This window comes from Nanorana parkeri, unplaced genomic scaffold, assembly GCF_000935625.1.
Source record: "Nanorana parkeri isolate BGI_ZX_2015 unplaced genomic scaffold, ASM93562v1 scaffold99, whole genome shotgun sequence".
Classification (NCBI taxonomy): domain Eukaryota; kingdom Metazoa; phylum Chordata; class Amphibia; order Anura; family Dicroglossidae; genus Nanorana; species Nanorana parkeri.
In genome coordinates, this window is record NW_017306367.1 from 150,913 (window position 1) to 170,222 (window position 19,310).

General features: G+C 42.3%; 1 protein-coding gene across 1 annotated transcript in view; it reads left to right on the forward strand.

Moving 5' to 3' along the window:
- The window catches only part of CUNH11orf68 (chromosome unknown C11orf68 homolog), a 57,907-nt gene extending 47,477 nt beyond the window's left edge, over positions 1–10,430 (forward strand). The window contains exon 2 of the mRNA XM_018552877.1: positions 9,579–10,430. Coding sequence (XP_018408379.1) covers positions 9,579–10,314 — 736 coding nt within the window. The 3' untranslated portion in view covers positions 10,315–10,430. The remainder of the gene's footprint in view (positions 1–9,578) is intronic.
- Positions 10,431–19,310: the final 8,880 nt, after the last annotated feature.

Consider the following 19,310-nt stretch of genomic DNA (forward strand, 5'->3'; position numbering starts at 1 on the left):
ATCCGGGAAAAAGGTTATGGTAGCTCCATCAAAGTCAAGCGATCCACGCTCGCGGGCTTTGGCCATGATTTCCTCCTTCTGCTTGTAAAAGTGAACCCGGCACAGCACGTCCCTGGGCTGTTGTGCAGAGGGGTTCCGAAACCCGGGCACCCGGTGCACTCTATCGAGGTCGATAGGCTCCTCCGACCTCCTGCCAAGTAACGAGTTAAAAATACCTCGAATGGTGGGCTCCAGGTCCATCGTGCCCATTGCCTCTGGTAGGCCGCGGATGCGCACATTGTTCCTCCTGTTCCTGTCTTCTGCGTCGTCCATGTGCGTCCAGATAGCCTGCAGCATCTTATGCTGTGTCACAGCAGTAGCTTGTAGGGCCGTGATGGCTGTACGGTGTGCGTCCACGTGGAGATCCACTGTGTCCAGTCGGCCATGGACCCCTTTAATTGCTTCATGGAGGCCCGCCACATCTGCTCTATGACCTGCTGAGGACTACAAATCTCAACAGTACTTTAGACAGAAATGCTATTGTTATATAAAGTATTGCTGGGATGTGCAGTCCTCTATAGCCAGTGCCATTCTGTATTGCTGTAAATATTAGGGCTGCACCATATATCGGCTGCCAAAACATATTGGCCAAAAGTGGGACTTTTGGCATAATGCCGAAAGTGCAATTTTTCTGCTGATACAGCGGTGCATCCGTGCTTTCTTTTTTCCCCGCTGGACACTGCTCCGTCTCCCAGCGGGGAGGAGAGAAAGTGACAGCCGGCCAAGCGCTGCGGAAGGAGAGCGCTGTGTTTGTGGGGGGTTTTTGGGGGGGAGGGGGGGGCCCAAAAAAAATCTTGCACCAGGGCCCTTTGTTCCGCCACTGGCCTCGATCCCTATTCCCGTTATAGCCAAGGCCCAAGCGGAAACTCTGGAATCTACTATAAGTCTAGAGGAAATCCAACAAGCTATAGCCGTCATGGCCAAGGGGAAAAGCCCAGGACCTGCCGACTTTACATTACAATATTACAAAATTTTACAACATAACCTACTTCCTCATTTAGGTAAATATTTTGACTCTCTCCTTAGTGGTGAGTTACTGGCACCAGCTACCGTACATGCATATATAGCTGTTTTTCCTAAAGTGGGTAAAGACGTAACCACATGCGGTAGCTATAGGCCGATATCGCTACTGAATACAGACATCAAGATATTTGCCAAAATCCTAGCAACTAGACTAAACTGCTTGATGCCCCAATTAATATCATCAGACCAAACAGGCTTTATTATGGGTAGGGAGGCAAGAGACAGCACCCAGAGAGCAATCAGTATAATTCATCTAGCTTCCTTATCATCGAAGCAGACCCTGTTATTGTCCACAGATGCTGAAAAAGCATTCGATAGAGTTGATTGAGACTACCTCCGAGCCACCCTTCTTGCTGTAAGACTGGGACCTAGATTTCTGACCGGGATAATGGCCTTATATAATAATCCTACAGCCCAAATTAAATTAAACGGCATCTTTTCAACTAATTTTACCCTATATAATGGTACACGTCAAGGATGCCCATTATCCCCATTATTATTTGCCCTATTACTAGAACCCTTCCTTATTACTATAAGAGGCAATAGTAATATCTCAGGTGTCACAGTAGGCACCATAGAACATAAACTAGCCGCTTACGCGGACGATATTCAATTTTTTATCCAACAACCTCAGATCTCGCTCTCGTCATTACTATGAGAATTTGAAACTTTTAACCAAATATCGAATTTTAAAATGAATCTTTCGAAATCTGAGATATTAAATATCTCTACTCCGGGCCATATTGTAACCGCTCTAAAAGAATCGATGCCTTTTAGCTGGCATAATCAAAAAATGCGATATTTGGGTATAGAACTAACAGCTAGAACCACGAAATTATTCACCGCAAATTACATGCCTTTGTAAAATAGTATAAATAGGGACCTCAACAAATGGCACAATTACCGAGTAGGCATATCCCTAAAGGGACGGATAAATGTCATTAAGATGATAATACCAGTAATACAAAAATCACTGCGCTACGAGTGAGTATCTAAATAGCTAATTAGACCAGCCGCAACAATGTGTAAAAGTGAATATAATTGTGTAGCAAATAAGTTGCGCTCAGTCTGAGTGGATGTTAATTCAATATTTGTGATGAACAATCTCTTAGTTTGAAGAGGAAAAAAATACAGTGTACAATTACCGGAAATCTATATCTCGGCATGTGACAGTGAAATGTAACGAAAATAAATAGTGAAAGTATCAATCACAGCTCAGTGTGTCATTGAGCGTTCATTTATCTTTAAACGCACCCAAAGTAGCCAAACAAGCACTCTAGTGTTATAACCATAAATCTGGAAACTTTTTTGTAATACGTGTATGGGTGACCAATATCATAAAATCGCCATAAGTGACATCAATACGGTGAGCAGAAAACAGTTGAAGTATCCTAATCACAAAAAAAAACAAAAAACAACGTGGTGAAAATCTAAATATATAGAGATATAGATTTCCGGTAATTTTACACTGTATTTTTTTTCCTCTTTAAAACTAAGAGATTGTTCATCACAAATATTGAATTAACATCCACTCAGACCGAACACAACTTATTTGCTACACAAGATGATAATGCTCCCACGGATATTGTATATACTACAAACTGTACCAATTGCACTACCAAATTTTTACCTACGCGCTCTTAAGTCGGTTGTCAGTCGGTACATTTGGAGACGGCCTCCCGCCAGGATTTCCTATGGAGTCCTTATTAGGACCCGAGAGCAGGGAGGATTAGCATTGCCAGATTTCAATTGCTATCACCAGGATGTTGGATATTCACTTTTGCACTAAGATTAAACGATGGGTAGAGGTGAAAAATACCTTAGCCGAACAAGATATACCCACTATTTGTTGGATACCACAGGAACACTGGAATTTACATTTCTCACACCTCCCCTCACCCGCCAAACTATGGCTATTTGGAATTCACTATATACCCGATTGATAGGCCAATACAACTCACCAATAATGTCAGTAACCGGCCATTCATATTTCCCACCGGGACTTCACAACACGGGTTTCCTTAAATGGACGACACACGCTACTTTAAAGCTTTATCAAATATGTGATGGAAACAGACCACTTTCGTTAGAATCTCTTAGAGAACAATAGGGGACCTACCCATTTGACACGTGGAGACATAGGCAACTATCACATTTTATTTGATCACTACCAAAGCCTTTACGCACTACTCAGCAGCTTACACCTCTGAAAAAATTATTTTTTGCATCAGAATTACCACGCCATGGAATATCTCAAATTTATAAGATTTTACTAAAATATCAACTTAGTCCTTACCCATTATATCTAAATCAATGGGAACAGGACTTGGAGACTACCTGGACGGACGCGCAGAAAACAAAATTGCCAAGTCTCAATGCTATTACATCCATTAGCACTCAAGTGACCGACACTACTTTACGTTTTATGGCACGGTGGTATTATACACCAGAACGCATACATAAAATGCACCCATCTAAGACGGAACTATGCTGGAGAAATTGTGGCCATAAGGGTACTTACATACATATGTGGTGGTCTTGCCCCGAAATACAATCTTACTGGACCCAGGTAATAGCTCAAATAGAGAGGATTACCAAGGCCACAATACCTCTAGACCCAATGGGCTGCCTTTTCCACCTTACGGACCTTCCAACGAGGGTCTATAAAAGATCATTGATAGTACCACTACTGAACGCCGCAAAGACTTTAATCCCACTACATTGGAACCAAACTAATATTCCAACTATAAGCGAATGGCACAGTAGAGTAGAATATTACAGACTGATGGAAGAACTGACGTCTATCCGGAGAGACAATTATAAAAAAATATGAATCCACCTGGCTACCATGGATTGCCTTTATAAGACCACCCGGAAACCTACGGGACATGGGAGAGAACAGTCTATACGAAGAAAATACACTACCAGGATAATAAATGACGAAGTGGTAGAGTTCTGTAGTGAAAAGGGCATAGGAAATAGTAAAAATTAGTGTCATAGGTAATACTAAGACTCTTTATACAGAACCTTACAAAGAAAACCGTAAAGGCTCCCCCCCCCTCTCCCAACCTCTTTCCACACTCCCTTTGCTTCCTTTCCTTACCTTTTTCCCTTTCTCCCTTTCCTTCTCCTCTTTCCCTTTTATTTTGATTTTTTTCTTAGTGTATATTTTTTTCTTCTTCTCGATACTATGGTAACAGTTGCTGTACGAGGTAGGCGACGGACAGCACCACTCCACAGGTCGGCAGTACGACCGGGCGGGAGTGAGGGCTGCCCGCCGACACTTAATGTAGGATTTGGAGAACTATGAGGTGAGTGAAAATCACTCAGCCTCATAGTTCTAGCCGACCTGTGACAATGAAACTCACACGTCGGCTCAATAGATCGGGAAGTGAGCGAACACATACCGTCGCTCGCTCACTTCTCGATTCTGTCCCTGCAGAGAGCCGTGACTGTCACTCACGGCTCCCTGCAAGTATTCCTCCCCTCCCCTGTCCGATCCTCCAGCGCTGACTGGCGGAACGGACGGGGAAGGGGGCGGGTACCGCTGGCTCTGCCTCTAGATAGGCAGAGCCAGCTGTCAATCACACACCTGGGTGGATCCAGACAGTAATGTCGGGATCCGTCCCGGCTGCGGCGTCTCAGTATACCACGAGTTGTAGCGGTATACTGAGCTTTGGGTCACGGGAGGGCGCTAGTTTGTGTCCGCCCATGACCCTGGGGAGAACTATGGGGAAATGCACTGACCCCATAGTTCTCCTTTTAATATACCTATAAGAACTCAATATCCAGTAATATTCTGTGCATTTAGGAATACATCTACATTTTTTTTTTTAAACAATTAACTGAGCTAGCTAGAACGATCTCCTGGTGGAGCCTATTCCACATTTTCACAGCTCTAACTGTGAAGAATCCTTTCTGTATGCAAAGGTTAATCAGTTAATCTCTCCTCATAGCTGAGCTCCTCCAAGCTTCTTATGAGTTTAGTTGCCCTTCTCTGCACTTTCTCCAGTTCCACAACATCCTTTTTGTGAACTGGTACCCAAAACTGAACTGCATATTCCAGATGAGGTCTTACTAATGCTGTGTACAGGGGCAGGATTATGTCTCTGGAGTCTAGACCCCTGTTAATACAAGAAAGTATTTTACTGGCTTTAGAAACTGCGGCTTGATATTGCATGCTATTATTCAGTCTATGATCTACCAGAACACCCAGATCTTTCTCCATCATTGACTCCCCCAAACATACTCCCCCTAGAGTGTATGACGCATGCATGTTTTTAGTCCCCAAGTGCAGAACTTTACATTTATCAACATTAAACCTCATTTTCCAGTAGATGCCCAATCACACAGTGCATTCAGATCTGCTCGTAGGTTGGAGACTTCCTGTAAGGACTATATTCCACTACATAGCTTGGTGTCATCTGCAAACACAGAAATAGTACTTTTAATCCCCAATTCTATGTAATTTATAAATAGGTTAAACAGTAAGGGGCCAAACACTGAACCTTGGGTGACACCACTAACAACCTCAGACCATTCAGAGTACGAATCATTGATCACCACTCTCTGAATACAGTCTTTAAGCCAGTTTTATACCTACTGACCTTAACTTATACATTAGCCGCATGTGGGGAACTGTGTCAAACGCTTTTGCAAAGTCCAAGTATACTATATCCACAGCCATTCCTCTGTCAATGTATTACTCACTTCCTCATAAAAAGAAAGAAAGTAGGTTTGTTTGACAACTTCTGTCTTTTGTGAATCCGTGCTGACTGTCGCTTAGGATATTATTTTCAAGCAAAAACAATTGCATGTGATCTTTGATCAAACTTTCAAGTATCTTGCCAACTATTGCGCCAATCCATCAGTACCAAGCCAGTCGTTAGAGAGTCTCTAAAATGAGATACAATGGCTTTGAAATTACACAGCTCAGTTCCTTGAGGACACATGGGTGTAAGCCATCCAGTCCAGGTGCTTTATTCACCTTAATTTTGTCTGTTTCTGGAGCATATCAATAGTCAGCCATTGTGGTTTAGTAGAGGCTATGGCACTCCTATCCCCATTATTGACTTGAGTTACATTGTGTTCCCTGGTGTGCACAGAGCTGAAGAAAGTATTTAATAGATTTGCCTTCTCTTTGTCCCCATTTACCAACTCTGAGTTATATTTTAAGGGACAAACATGCTCAGACCTGATTTTTTTACTATTAATATATTTAAAGATTTTTTGGGTGTTAATCTTGCAATCTTTTGCAACCTGTTGTTCATTTTGAATCTTTGCAAGCTTTATTTCCTTTTTACATATTTTATTATATTCTTTGTAGCTTTCAAATGACGACATTGCTTCTTCATTTTTATATTTTTTAAACGTCCTTTTCTTATTCTTTATGGCTTTTTTAACATTGAATGTGAGCCACATGGGTTTTGCTTGTAGCCTTTTAAACTTATTGCTTACAGGAATGTATTTTGTCGTATGGTTGCGAACAATTGTTTTGAAACATTCACATTTTTGTTGTGTTTTTTGATGAAAATATTCCCTCCCTTCTAAGGGAGTTATTCACAGAGGAGCCGAAGGATCCAACCGTAGCTTTGGTTGATCCTTCGGCTCTCTTCGGCAGCTGGAGCCCTCCGGTTAAGTCGAACCAAATGGCTGCTTTACGGGCTATTCACTGTATCCTGTACAGCAGCTGAAGGCAGTCGAGCCGAAGGCATATGCTCCGACTCAACTGAACCGAAGTGACAACTGAAGCAGGGCGAACAGTCGGCTCTGCCCAGGTGTAATGACAGATCAGCATCCCCAAATGATCTGGGGACGCTGAACTATCACTAAACAATAACAACTGGGCGGCCGGCCGTCTCCGCCCAGTTGTTATTCATTGGCCGGGACCTGCTAGAAGGTGCTGGCCAATAGGAAACAGTTGGACTTTTCTAATTGTACTAACAGTTACCAATGTGCGCCCCAGCTGTTAGACTTACCCAAACCAACCACATAGCCTCCAGATATAATCATACTGATTGAAATGTCTATACCACCCTTTCTCGACCTTGTTAGCACAGAGGAAACCCTTGAAATAACTTTCCGATCTGAGGGAACCCCTGCTAATAATTACTGTATATACAGATCATGGTACATTAGCAAGATGGTCTCTGGGAAGAATGTTCCTTACATTTGTGGTAATTGTGGAGAATTAACCTCTATCAGATAGCTAAAAGGTTATTGTTGTTAGTAGTTACTTGGTGGTTACTTCTCTTTAAGAGGCAGATATTGTTCATTGCTCAAGGAACCCCAAGCAACCTCTGGGGGAATCCTAGGGTTCCACAAAACCCTGGTTGAGAAAGGCAGGTGTACACAAAGTCACAGAAGAATTCCCTGCCTGTCATTTGCCACTGACGTAAATGTAACAGGCAGATCTCCCAGAATACCATTTACTTTTAGTTGAGGCTGTTCCCCCATTGGGGCAATGTTAAGCAACAGTGAAGTATTTATTTATGTGGAATTTCTCTTATTTAGCGCAACAGTATGAGGATGTACTGGCATTCCATTGCATAATCACTTTCATGTGTGGTGTAGCTATGACTATGGCACATGTAAGGGATAATCAAGATTTGTTAGATCAACGCATATGATGTTCAAACAATGTATGAATATGTAACTGATCATTTCTTTTTGCCAAGTAACAGCCCCTGTTATGAATGAACAGGAATCCTCTATACTGAGTGTCTCTGTACATTCATAACTTATGGAGATAGTATGTTTACTATATCCACAATCATGAATGAACAGGAAGTGATGTAGAGCACTTCCTTTTTATTCATAATTGGGGACACAGTAAACATACTATGTCCCCAATTATTTACAAGCAGTCAGCGATTAGCTGATCATGGACAGCTTGTACCCGTTCTCCATCCTGACTCGCTGTCACAGGAGGCTGAGTGGGTGGTGCGGAGAGGAAAGCTTGGTCTATTTTGACAGCGGACTCCTCCCCCCCGCCCCAGACAGAGCAGAGCACAGCGGGGAGGAGAGAAACAAGGAATGCACCGAAAGTACCGAAGAGATGGTACTTTCAGCGTTTTGCCAAAAGTGCCATTTTCGGACAATATGTTCCGGTTCATCCCTTGTCTTATATCTTCTCTATTTATACAAGATAGGCTATGTTGCGTGTCTGATATACCACACCTTTGTGATAGGAGAATCAAGCCTCCAAATTAGCTCCTCTTATTAATAACCCTTCTTCTTGTCTATGATCACTTCAAATGCTTTCAAAACTTTGATCAATGACTAAAGTGGTCAGTGGTTAATGTACAGAGTAGGGATGCACCAATACCGATACTAGTATCGGTATCGATACCGAGTATTTGGGTGAGTACCTAGCACGAGTACTTCCTGTATCAGGAAGCCGGGCAGCGCATCATTACACACTGCCTGGTTTCCTGATTGGCCAGGAAACGGCTCCATGCTCTCTCGTTACTCGTGATGAGAGAGCATGGAGCCGACTTCCCGGCCAATTAGGAAGCCGGGTAGCGTGCAATGATGCCCTGCCCGGCTTCCCGATTGGTCAGGAAGCTAGCAAATCCGGAAGCCGGGCGCAGTGTAATGACGCAGCACCCGGCATTCTGATTGACCGGGAAGCCGGAGTCATGCTCCCTCGTCATCTCATGAATCATAATATTAAGAAAGTGACCTTAAACCATTAGCTTGTATGACCTGTCCCTTTAACAAAAAGTATCGGTAATTGGTATCTGCGAGTACTTGATCAAAAGTATCGGTACTCGGTCTTAAAAAAGTGGTATCGGTGCATTCCTAGTACAGAGGACATTAAAAAACAATCTTGTACCTTGTCAACCACATACTGTTATTATATAGTGCACTTACGTAGTAGGAGTTTTGCATAACCATTGTGATAGCAGACTGAATCTTATTGTTTGGGTATGTTGCAGAAGACCTGACTGTACTTTCATTTACTTGAATTGTGGCACATACTCTGGCATTGTACCTATTGACATCAGGAAAATTGCTTTGTGGTTTTATTTCTAAATATGTGCTACATAAAAGAAACAAAATAGTTTCTTTTAAACTCAATGGGCTTGTGTCTTTTTTCAACCTGACTAACTATGTAACTATGTAAATTCACATAATAATAATAATGTAATGGTTGAGGAAAATATATGCACATTTTCTATGGTGACCCCCCAACCTATTCTTGCCTGTCCTTCACTTGTATCTCCTTTTTTTTTGTTTGATATATATTACTTTACTTATTAAGGTTAAAAAGGATGAAGTCTATAAAGCTATGCCTATTGTAGTTTATGAATGTGTTGATCCAAGGAATGCAGAACGCTTTAATTTTTGAACACACAATAAAAAAAAGGATATGCTTTCTCAACTCCATAAGTAGTAGGAGGAAGAAATTTCCCGGGTCAATGACATGTGCTGCCTATTTCAATCATTGTATTTATAAAATAAAGTTCAAAATATAATAAAAAATAATATTATGTCTGTTCTTCTCATGGTAGCTGTACAAAAATGGCAGATTACGAGGAGAGAGAAAGGTGGTCAAAAGGATCAGAAGACCATGCTGCAGAAGCAATGGCTGCTGACATGGATCCCTGGATAAAGTTTGATGCAAGAAAGTCTCCGCGAGCTGAGTTTGAAGACTGGCTAGAAACGTATCGTCCTTCTAGGGTCTCTCGTTTCGGTAATCCTGAAGAAGGATCTGGACCAGTAGGGTGGTTGGCAGTGTATGGCCCCGGTTTTTGTCCACAGATCGAAGGTAGAAAAGAACTTCAGGATGCCTGGGACAAGCTTCAGAGTACCGGACGGAAAATCAACTATGATCTTGTCCGAGAGTTGGCCCTTAACTATGGTGTAATATCTGGAAAATGGCTGATGCATTTAGACACAGGCTTCAAAGTTGACCATGCATGGTGTGGAATAGCGACTGCAGTGATAGAAGGTCGTCTTAGAGTAGCAAAAGTAAGTCCTCATCAGCAAGATAGCAAACATGTTATATGTGTGTATACATGTGACTTTACAGATGAGGAAAGCATCATGCAAACAGATGCCGTCATCCGCAGCTCAGGTGTAAAATGCCCACTATTTTACAAGCCAGATGTCTACACTCACCTAGGCATCTATAGAAACAACCAGTGGCAAATATGTCCTACCATATATGAAAGTCGATATGATCTGGAATGCATTCCTCGGAGATCAAGAGTTACCAACAAAATTACTAACATAGAAGTGACATAAAGTGAAATTCTTACCTAAATCACATTAAAAACAAACATAAAAATTGTTTTACTCAATATTTGTGTGGATTGTTTGGCCAATTCTTCTGTTCTAAGGACCAACCTATGTTGAAATACATATTGGTCTCTGACTGTCTTAAACACATAATTTAGTATTCTATACATATATAAAAAAATAACTTTTACACAGAAAAAGCCTAATCATTTATTGGGGAATACACGAATCACATTTCTTTCCCCTTGAATCTATACTATCTCACCTATGCTCATCCCACCAGGCTGTTTCTCATTTGCATTATCAGTGGCTTTAGGTTGTAGTCCTTTCTTTTGTTAATTGCCTCTTCGGAATAGTACATTGAACATATCATGCTGTTCCTTTTTGCTAGCATTTAAGGTGACCCCATTTGGCATATTAGTTTATTTCTCTGGTAGCAGATTGAACTCCTAATTTGAAGGCTCTTTAAAGAGTGCAACTATTTGGGATACCAATATTCAACATGAGAGCTATCCATTTTTTTTTTAAATCCAGACTTGACCTGTACCTATGACCCCTAACTACAACTTGCTTGTAATAGCAAGACCACCTTTCTGAATTTTGTATCTGTAACCCTACCTAAAAGCTGCTGTCACTGATTCCTGCTTAGAAAGATCTGGCATGTGGAAAAAAAACAAACCTAAAGAGGCTGCTCCGCTGTGTGAAGCAATTGCTCTGGACTACCAACAATGTTAACATGTTGCAAGTTATTGCTGAGGACTGCAGGCATGTTACTCACATTACTGTTTAAGCAGAGGGCACAGGAAAGCTTTGCTACGGTAGCTGACCTTAATTGGGGTAACATGTTCTAATATTTCCTTTTCTGATCAGGTGATGAGTAATATCCCCATCCGTAGGGTATGCATGGGAGCAAGCTATTCCATGTAGCGCCACATACCAATGCACATTTGCATAGTCTGCTTATAATGTAAATAGGATTTTGAGCCTGAATTCTGCCACTGCAGAACCACATCCAAACCAGCAGGCAGAAACATACATTTGTACTTACACTTAACAGCAGTATTTTAATTTTTCCCTGTGAACAAAGCATTTTAGTTTGACACTGTCCTTCAGGCTTGCCTTTATACTAACGATGTTCCTAAAAATTAAAGTAACCGTCTTTGTTGTGCTTCTGCTAGTCTGTCTACTAAGGTGATTCGTTTTTGTGCGTGGACATACAGTAGATGCTGTTTGAACGTAAGTTTTTCATCTTCTGGAAATATAAATAATACTGAAAGAAAATGTCATAAGATGGGAGCTCATAATCCCCGTCTCTTCAATAATAGCTTCTACTCTTGTAACTGATGGATTTATTTGGTCTACAAACAAAGACAAATACTGTAGATGGTGCTTCTAGATGTATAATGTGGTACCCTTCTACTACTATTCCAAAAGTATGAAAACCACTCACTTGGATATGTGGCTGGGTCACAAATATTTGCAAGCCACAACAAACATCCCTATCAATCCCTATGTAATCCTCCTAGAATCACCACTATGAATGCTCCACTGAGCTACTTTGACAGATCCCCTATGCAGGGAAAGTTGTGTCAGATGACATTTCTTATTTTTGAATGGCTCTCTCATCCTTTATTAAGTAGCACTGTAATGGAATAAAACCCACCCTGGCCACTCTTTATTAAGCATCTGTTTAGAGTGAAATTCTAACCTACAGTATATCCAGTTTTAAAGTGGATCTATGGGCAAAATCAGAAGTTATATAGAACATGCAGTCTGCCAATTACATTAGCAGAGCAGTTTTTGTTTTCATTAGTACCCCCTCAATGAACCTGGGCAAATTTGCTCATCCCTTAAGCAGACCATTGTATGCACCCCTGTCACTGTTAAATAGTTTGTCCCAACCCGTGAACAAAACTTTTGCTGGACAGCTTACCCCATTAAAGAAAGTGGAGAGAAAAGTCTACAGCTTTTAATTGCAACAGATGTCTGTGAAGGTTCTCATTCATCCAGGTCATGGTATATCTGTAAAAAGTAAATCCAAGGCAACCAGACTGCTGTATTTTTCTTTTGCTGGTCATCCAAATCGTTTTCTCAATTCAGATACACTTACAGATATATATAGAGATGTATATTTCCAACCCCATCCATGTGTGAGCTCCAGAAGTGGCTCCTCCATCTTAAAAAAACATAGGCTGGTCTTCCTCCAGCAGTCCCTCCTCTCAGCATTTGGTATAATACTGAAGCTATGTGGACATGATTAAAAATGCTGACGTTTGATCATTGGTGGTTTTTCGATTACTTGCCCTGAAAGATCAAAGTGAAAATGACTGTGTTAGCCAGAAGCTGAGCTCATGCACTGGAAACATTCTCTTGAGTACCTGGTCCACAAGGCTTAAAGGGATCCAAAGAGCCTTTTTTTTTTTTCAAGTGCAAAGGTCTTTTTTAGTGAAGACTTTAGAGAGGATTTTGATGTCCACATTTAACAAGGATATAGGGCGGTAGTTGGTCCAAGAGAGGGTGTCTCTATCGGGTTTAGGTATCATTACAATGTTAGCAATGAGCATCTGCGGGGACACAGTATCACCCTTCAGGAGACCATTAAACAGAGTGGCCAGATGAGGAGACAAGTCATCGGACCTGGTCCAGGTCATTTACCCTTTTTAAAAGATTTAATAGCATGCTGTAGTTCAGTGACAGAGATCTCTGATTCTAATAGATCTTGGCCAGCATGAGGGATCTCAGGAAGGGTGACACATGAAAGAAACGGATAGTGTCTAGGGAGGAGGGGGAAGGGGCAGAGTATATTTTGGAGAGGTGATGGCGGAATTCTGTCAAAATTTGAATCGGGTCACTAGTGCGGGTGGCCAGTCTGGTCTTAAGGGAGATTGGAGTCAGGATGTTGTCAAATGTCTGGAGTCTTTTAGCTAGCATGGAGTCAGGCTTGTTGCCTTTTAAGTAGAACCTGTTTTGTCCAACGCAAGGAGCGTTTAGCCCTGTCAGTGAGGCAGAGATCAAGGTCAACCTGTGTCAATGATAATTGTTTACAGTTAAAAGCTGTAGGGTTGGACTTAGAATCTTGGGCCACCCGATCCAACTCGGCTTCAAGGTGCTGAATGTTTTGGTTATGTTCCCGCTTTCACTTAGAAGCGATCTGGATCAGGTGTCCCCGAATTACTGACTTGTAGGCTTCCCACAATGTTGACTTGGATGAGACCGACCCTGTGCTAAGGTGAAAATAGTCAAGATTGCGTGCCCGGTGTTCCGATAGTACATCAGTTAGTGAGCGCAGCGATTCGTTCAATGACCAGGAGGAGGAAGGAGGTATACGAAGAACAGAGAAGCAAACTATTAGCACCGCATCATGGTCTGACCAGGGAATAGGAAGAATGTGAGAGGAAGACAGAGAGCGCCTGTGCAGAAACGCATGATTGAGAGTGATGAGGGTGGGAATAGAAAGTGTAGTGCTTACCTATGGTATGGTGGTCCCGCCACACATCCATTAAGTTGTACTGCAGCAACAATCGCTGAAAACTTTTGCTCTGTGCAGGATGAGCAGCAGAACCTGGGGGATATTTATCCAGTTTGGAATTGAGAACCAGATTAGAGTCCCCACACAGGAAAAGAGTACCTTTAGTGTGAGCAGTCAGGAGAGAGCATAAATGAGTGAGAAAAGGAATTGGGTTGGTATTGGGAGCGTAGTATGTGAGAACAGTGAGTTTCTCGTCACAAAGTCTTCACGTCAAGAGAAGATATCGCCCGTCTGGGTCAGCTATCTGCTTAGTGCATCTGAAGTTTGCAGTTTTGCAAAATGCTATGAGGACCCCCCCTATTCTTCGTGGAGGCATTAGCTTGAAACAATGATGGGAAAAGAGCATCAAAATACTTAGGGGCACAAGCTTTAGCAAAATGTTTTTCTTGAAGATATGCCATGTCGACATGATGACTTCAGAGGTAACGGAAGGTTTTTGCGCGTTTCTGAGAATTTAGGCCTTGCACGTTCAGGGAAAGCCAGCGAAACGGCATATTGCAGATCGCAATTGGAAGCCAAGGAGAGCACTGTGTGCTTCAAAAGGGTAGGAGGTAGAGAAAGGTAGCAAGGGGAGGGCTGTTAGAAAGCCAGACTGGGAAAGGAGAGGAGGGGGGCAGTGGGAAGGACAGGAATAGGCTAGCGGTCAAGAAGTGAAAGAGAAGGGAGAGAAAAAGGAGAAAGACACAGGTTAGGCAGAGGGAGTAGAAAAGATAAGAAAAAGTGCGCCAGGAGGCACACTGCAAATGAGTTCAAGACCAGAGGCAACCGATGCAGAGAACCAGGAGGGTGGCACAAGGAACCACCCAGGCAAGGTGTTCCCGAAGATTAAGCTAAAGAGGCATCACATAAAAATGTTGTAATGAAGGGGTCACAATGAGAGCAGGGCAGGCACACGCAGGCCACCCAGACTCATTAGGCCCCTAAGCAATCCATGGTACGGGAAGCAATGGGTAAGGGATAAAGACTGAGGTTAGTCGCCAAAATGATTGCAGCCAATACCCCAAACCGGAACCACGTGCGGCAAAAGCCGCCCCGGCAGTTTAGAGCTGGGGGGGAAACCATACAGAAAAGTAGGCCACCGGGATCCTTCTCACAGCCCCTCAAGACAGATTGAGGACATATCCATATTAAAAAATTTACACTAGGCAGGAATAATAAAACAGTGTAATGAAACCAGTCCATACGAACCAGGAACAGGCAGAAGCGGGTTGCAGGCAAAGGCCACTGGAGGTGAGACACAGCCACATGGGCCTAGAGTAGAAAGGTTAGCCATCGCCTTCTGGTTGGAAGATATCAGCCAAGGAGAGCGCTGGCGAAACACATTTTGCTAAGGTGGTAGGAGACAAATCAGAATAGACCTGCAGGTTGTGGCCTTGGAAGGTGAGGGGGGCTTTGTCACAAGCAGGCTGAAGGATCCTCTCTTTAAATTTCAGGACTGTCAGGACGTCTCTGGGGGGGCGTCAGATCGTGGCCTAGTCAGGGCCCGATGCATGCAGTCCAGGCGATCTGGCGGGATGTCAGGTGATAATTCCTGAAAGAAAGCTAGTATGGAGTCATGTAGATCGGTGACGGTTTCTGGTAAGCCACGACTGTTTTCAGAGTCTTTCTGCTTATCTTTAAGCTGCTGCAACTCTTCTGAGTGCCACTAATTCATGTTCGTGGTCATCCAGGACCAAGGTGGCGTCGCCCATACAGTGTTCAATGGCATTGGTCCGGCGGCCCACATCGCGGATTTGACGGAGCAAATCTGTAGAGCTTGCGGGTAGCTGTGGATATTTCCTCACGGACTATGCTGCAGAATTGGGTGAGCAGCTGCGAGTCCTTATTCGGGTTCTGAGTGCGGAAGGCAGGCAGAATCTGGGACCAGGTGTCAGTGTGCACCACCGGGTCCTAACCCACCGACTGTCTCCTATTCTCATCTGAGGATGGAGGCACGGGTGCCATTTTGGTGGGCCGCAGCACGGGCTACAGAACTCCTCTTGTTTTGCAGGCTTGCTTGCCCTTATTCGTCTTCCCCACGGAGCATCATGGATCCTACCTGAGGATCCGGTCGGTAGAGAGGGTAAGTAGGATGTCGCGAAAAAAAAGGCGATTGGGGGATGTGTGCAAGTGATAAACACAGCGCTAAAGGTGGATTCCGTAAGAAAGTAGGTGTCAAATATAAATTAATATATTGCCTTGTTCTGAAGGTATAATATATATATATCCAACGTACTGGGGGACTAGTTACCTCCTCAAGGTGTATATATGTGTATATACATATAAGTGAATAACGTCCCAATGAAAAAATATCAAAAACAACTATGTATAAATCAAGTGATAACAAAGTGTCTAAACCTCATTTGTGTTGATAAATCTGAGCATAGACTTCTACGTGGATACAATGCAACACAATGTGAAAAAAATGTTAACAATAAAAATCTCATAAGTGAATGGTAAAAAAGTGACAAATCCTCAAACCTTTGAGTCAAACCGTTAATAAAATAAAATAAAATTAAACTGTTGTACAGATAAGGTGCAAATAGTTCCTCCAAACTTATTATTCACTTATATGTATATATACACCTTGAGGAGGTAACTAGTCCCCCAGTACGGTGGATATATATATACCTTCAGAACAAGGCAATATATTAATTTATATTTTACACCTACTTTCTTACGGAATCCACCTTTAGCGCTGTGTTATCACTTGCACATCATATTTTACCAATTCATAGCAGCTTTAGGATTAGTATTCTAACTTTTTAGCCTTATCTTTCCAAGAGCGCAGATTCTGTTATCTAAAGATTGGGGGATGTGTGCCTGGGTGGAGCGGAGCAGATATAAACCATAGCCATCTTAGATTGCTGCGCGCATGCACCCACTCTACTATTTTATTATTTCACCAACAGTACATTTAAGATTTTAAATGCCCCACCTGATAACGCAATATTGTACATTTCAATAAAACTAGAGCCACTATGTTCTAGACAGAGTTGTATTCGTTAAGAATTTGGCATAAAGATATTAAAGTGGACCTTTACCCCCTTTCACTAAAAACACATCAGCATGCAGATATGAAATCATCTCTCATTCATTACTTAAACAGCTATAATATAGCAATGGCACTGCCCATATTTCTCATAGGAAATGTTTACAAAAAAGGAAGTTCTGCAATCCTGAATTTATATTTTCCCCTTTAACTGAGATCATGTGACCAACTATGTGGTCTTTTCATGGTGACCAACATTTTCTCCTGGAAAAGTAAATATTTATATTACCCTTTATTTATCAATTCTAGTAAGATTGTTACCATGTCAGAATATGTCTACTTTAAAGTGACAATAAATTTGGGCGTTAAATCTTAAAAATGCATTTAAGTACCTTAAAGGAGAACTATGAGGTGAGTTCTAGCCGACCTGTGACAATGAGACTGTCACAGGTCGGCTCAGTAGATCGGGAGATGATCGAACATATACCGGCATTCGCTCACCTCTCAATTGCAATAGCTGTAGGCCTATTGCAGTTTTACCCACAGCCTGGCTGAAAAACAACTACTGCGAACAAATCACATCATCCCTCCTATGATCCCTCCTGTACATGGGGTGGGCCCAAGCAACACTGGAACAAGTGCTCTCCTCCTCTCAAGACTTGCACATGCACAGTGCTCCCTAGATACCTCAGAGGCTGAGCTCAGTGCTGCTATGACCGGGAGGAAGAGCATTCATGCCAATAGCATCCCAGATCATAGGAGGGATGATGTGATTTGTTCACAGTAGTTGTTTTTCAGCCAGGCTGTGGGTAAAACTGGAATAGGCCTACAGATATTGCAATTAAAGTACATATGTACCCTTCTCAGATCACAGCCAGGGTGGCGCTAATCACTCCCAGTAGTAGCAGTTCAGCCAGGCCGTGGTTAAAAGACAATGGGCCTACAGGAACTGCAATTAAAATTAAATTCATAAGAGAGCTGCCGAATCCCTGGCAGAGGTGTGATCTGACCATTTAATTTTTTATTTTTATCTCCTAAAGTGCTCTCCTACAGAGATACAAGGTTTGCACTCCCCCTAACTGCCATCTTCGAGTCTTCAGACTTCTCGAAAGGACAACCTAGGATGGCATTACCCCCACCCCTGCATACTACCCGTGATGTACATTTAAAAAAAACAAAAAACAATTACAGCAAGAAAAATCTTTTATGGCAAAGATACATAGAGAGTCCCATCTGCTGTGAAACTCTAGCTGCTATCAACATTTAAAAATGTAAATGTAACTTTACTGCTGGGAGGAGTTAAATAGGACAAAAACTTGTTTGAGCATATAAGGCTAAGGGGTTACAAACGGATTTCTAAGCCCATAGGCTAACAGTCTGCAAGTTTTAGAAATTAAAAGAGAACTATGAGGCGAGTGCTTTTCACTCACCTCATAGTTCTAGCCGACCTGTGACAATGAGACTGTCACAGGTCGGCTCAGTAGATCAGGAAGTGGGCGAACACATACCGGCGTTCGTTCACTTCTCGATCCTTTCACGGCAGGATTCCCCCCTCCCCGATCCACCAGCGCTGACTGGCGGAACGGACGGGGGAGGGTGCGGGTAGAGCTGGCTCGTCTCTAGATAGGCAGAGCCAGCTGTCACTCACGCAGCTGGGCGGATCTCGACATCGATGTTGGGATCCGCTCCGGCGTCTCAGTATACCGCGAGCTGTAGCTCGCAGTATACTGAGCTTAGGGTGACGGGAGGACGCTAGTTTATGTCCTCCGTTAGCCTAAGGAGAACTATGGGGAAAAGCCCTGACCCCATAGTTCTCCTTTAAGTATCCTTGATACCCTCTCAGTGAACAAGACCAAAGACAATGTGATACCGCCCGTATTTTTTTTGGCTTCTCAATCGCAAGCTGTGCATTTAAAAGGTTATTATATTATCTGATGATTTCTACAGCCTATACTAATTACAATTGGAACTAAACATGTGAGCTGGTCAAGAAGTACACAAAAAGGCACTTTCACTGCATAAATTAAATGAGAAAGAAAATAAACAAAAAACAACAGTCAGAGCTGGTCAAGATGTACTAAAAAGGCACTTTGTTCACTGAATAAATGTAAATTAAATAAAAAAGCAGTCTGAGAACAAACATCCATTCACATTCCCCCTTACCAAATGGTAAAAATAGAAACCTTTACAACTTCATTGTAAAATACATATTGGTTAACAAAATCTTTAAAATGGTTACATTTGCAAACTAATGTAGAAGAGTTAATTTGCCCAAACATAAATGTTTATTAATGGGTTAACCATTTGTGTATATTTTATTTAAATGAGAGGTACCAATACAATATGCAAGTCACCCCCGTTTACGTGTCAGTGTAGCCAAATGAAGCCTCAACTCCTTTCCAAGCCAGATAAAATATAAATGTCATCTCTTCTGCAGCCAGCTAAGCACTAAATTTTTGTCTTTTATTTAACGTGGATGTGATTTTGCTGATATCTACTAGA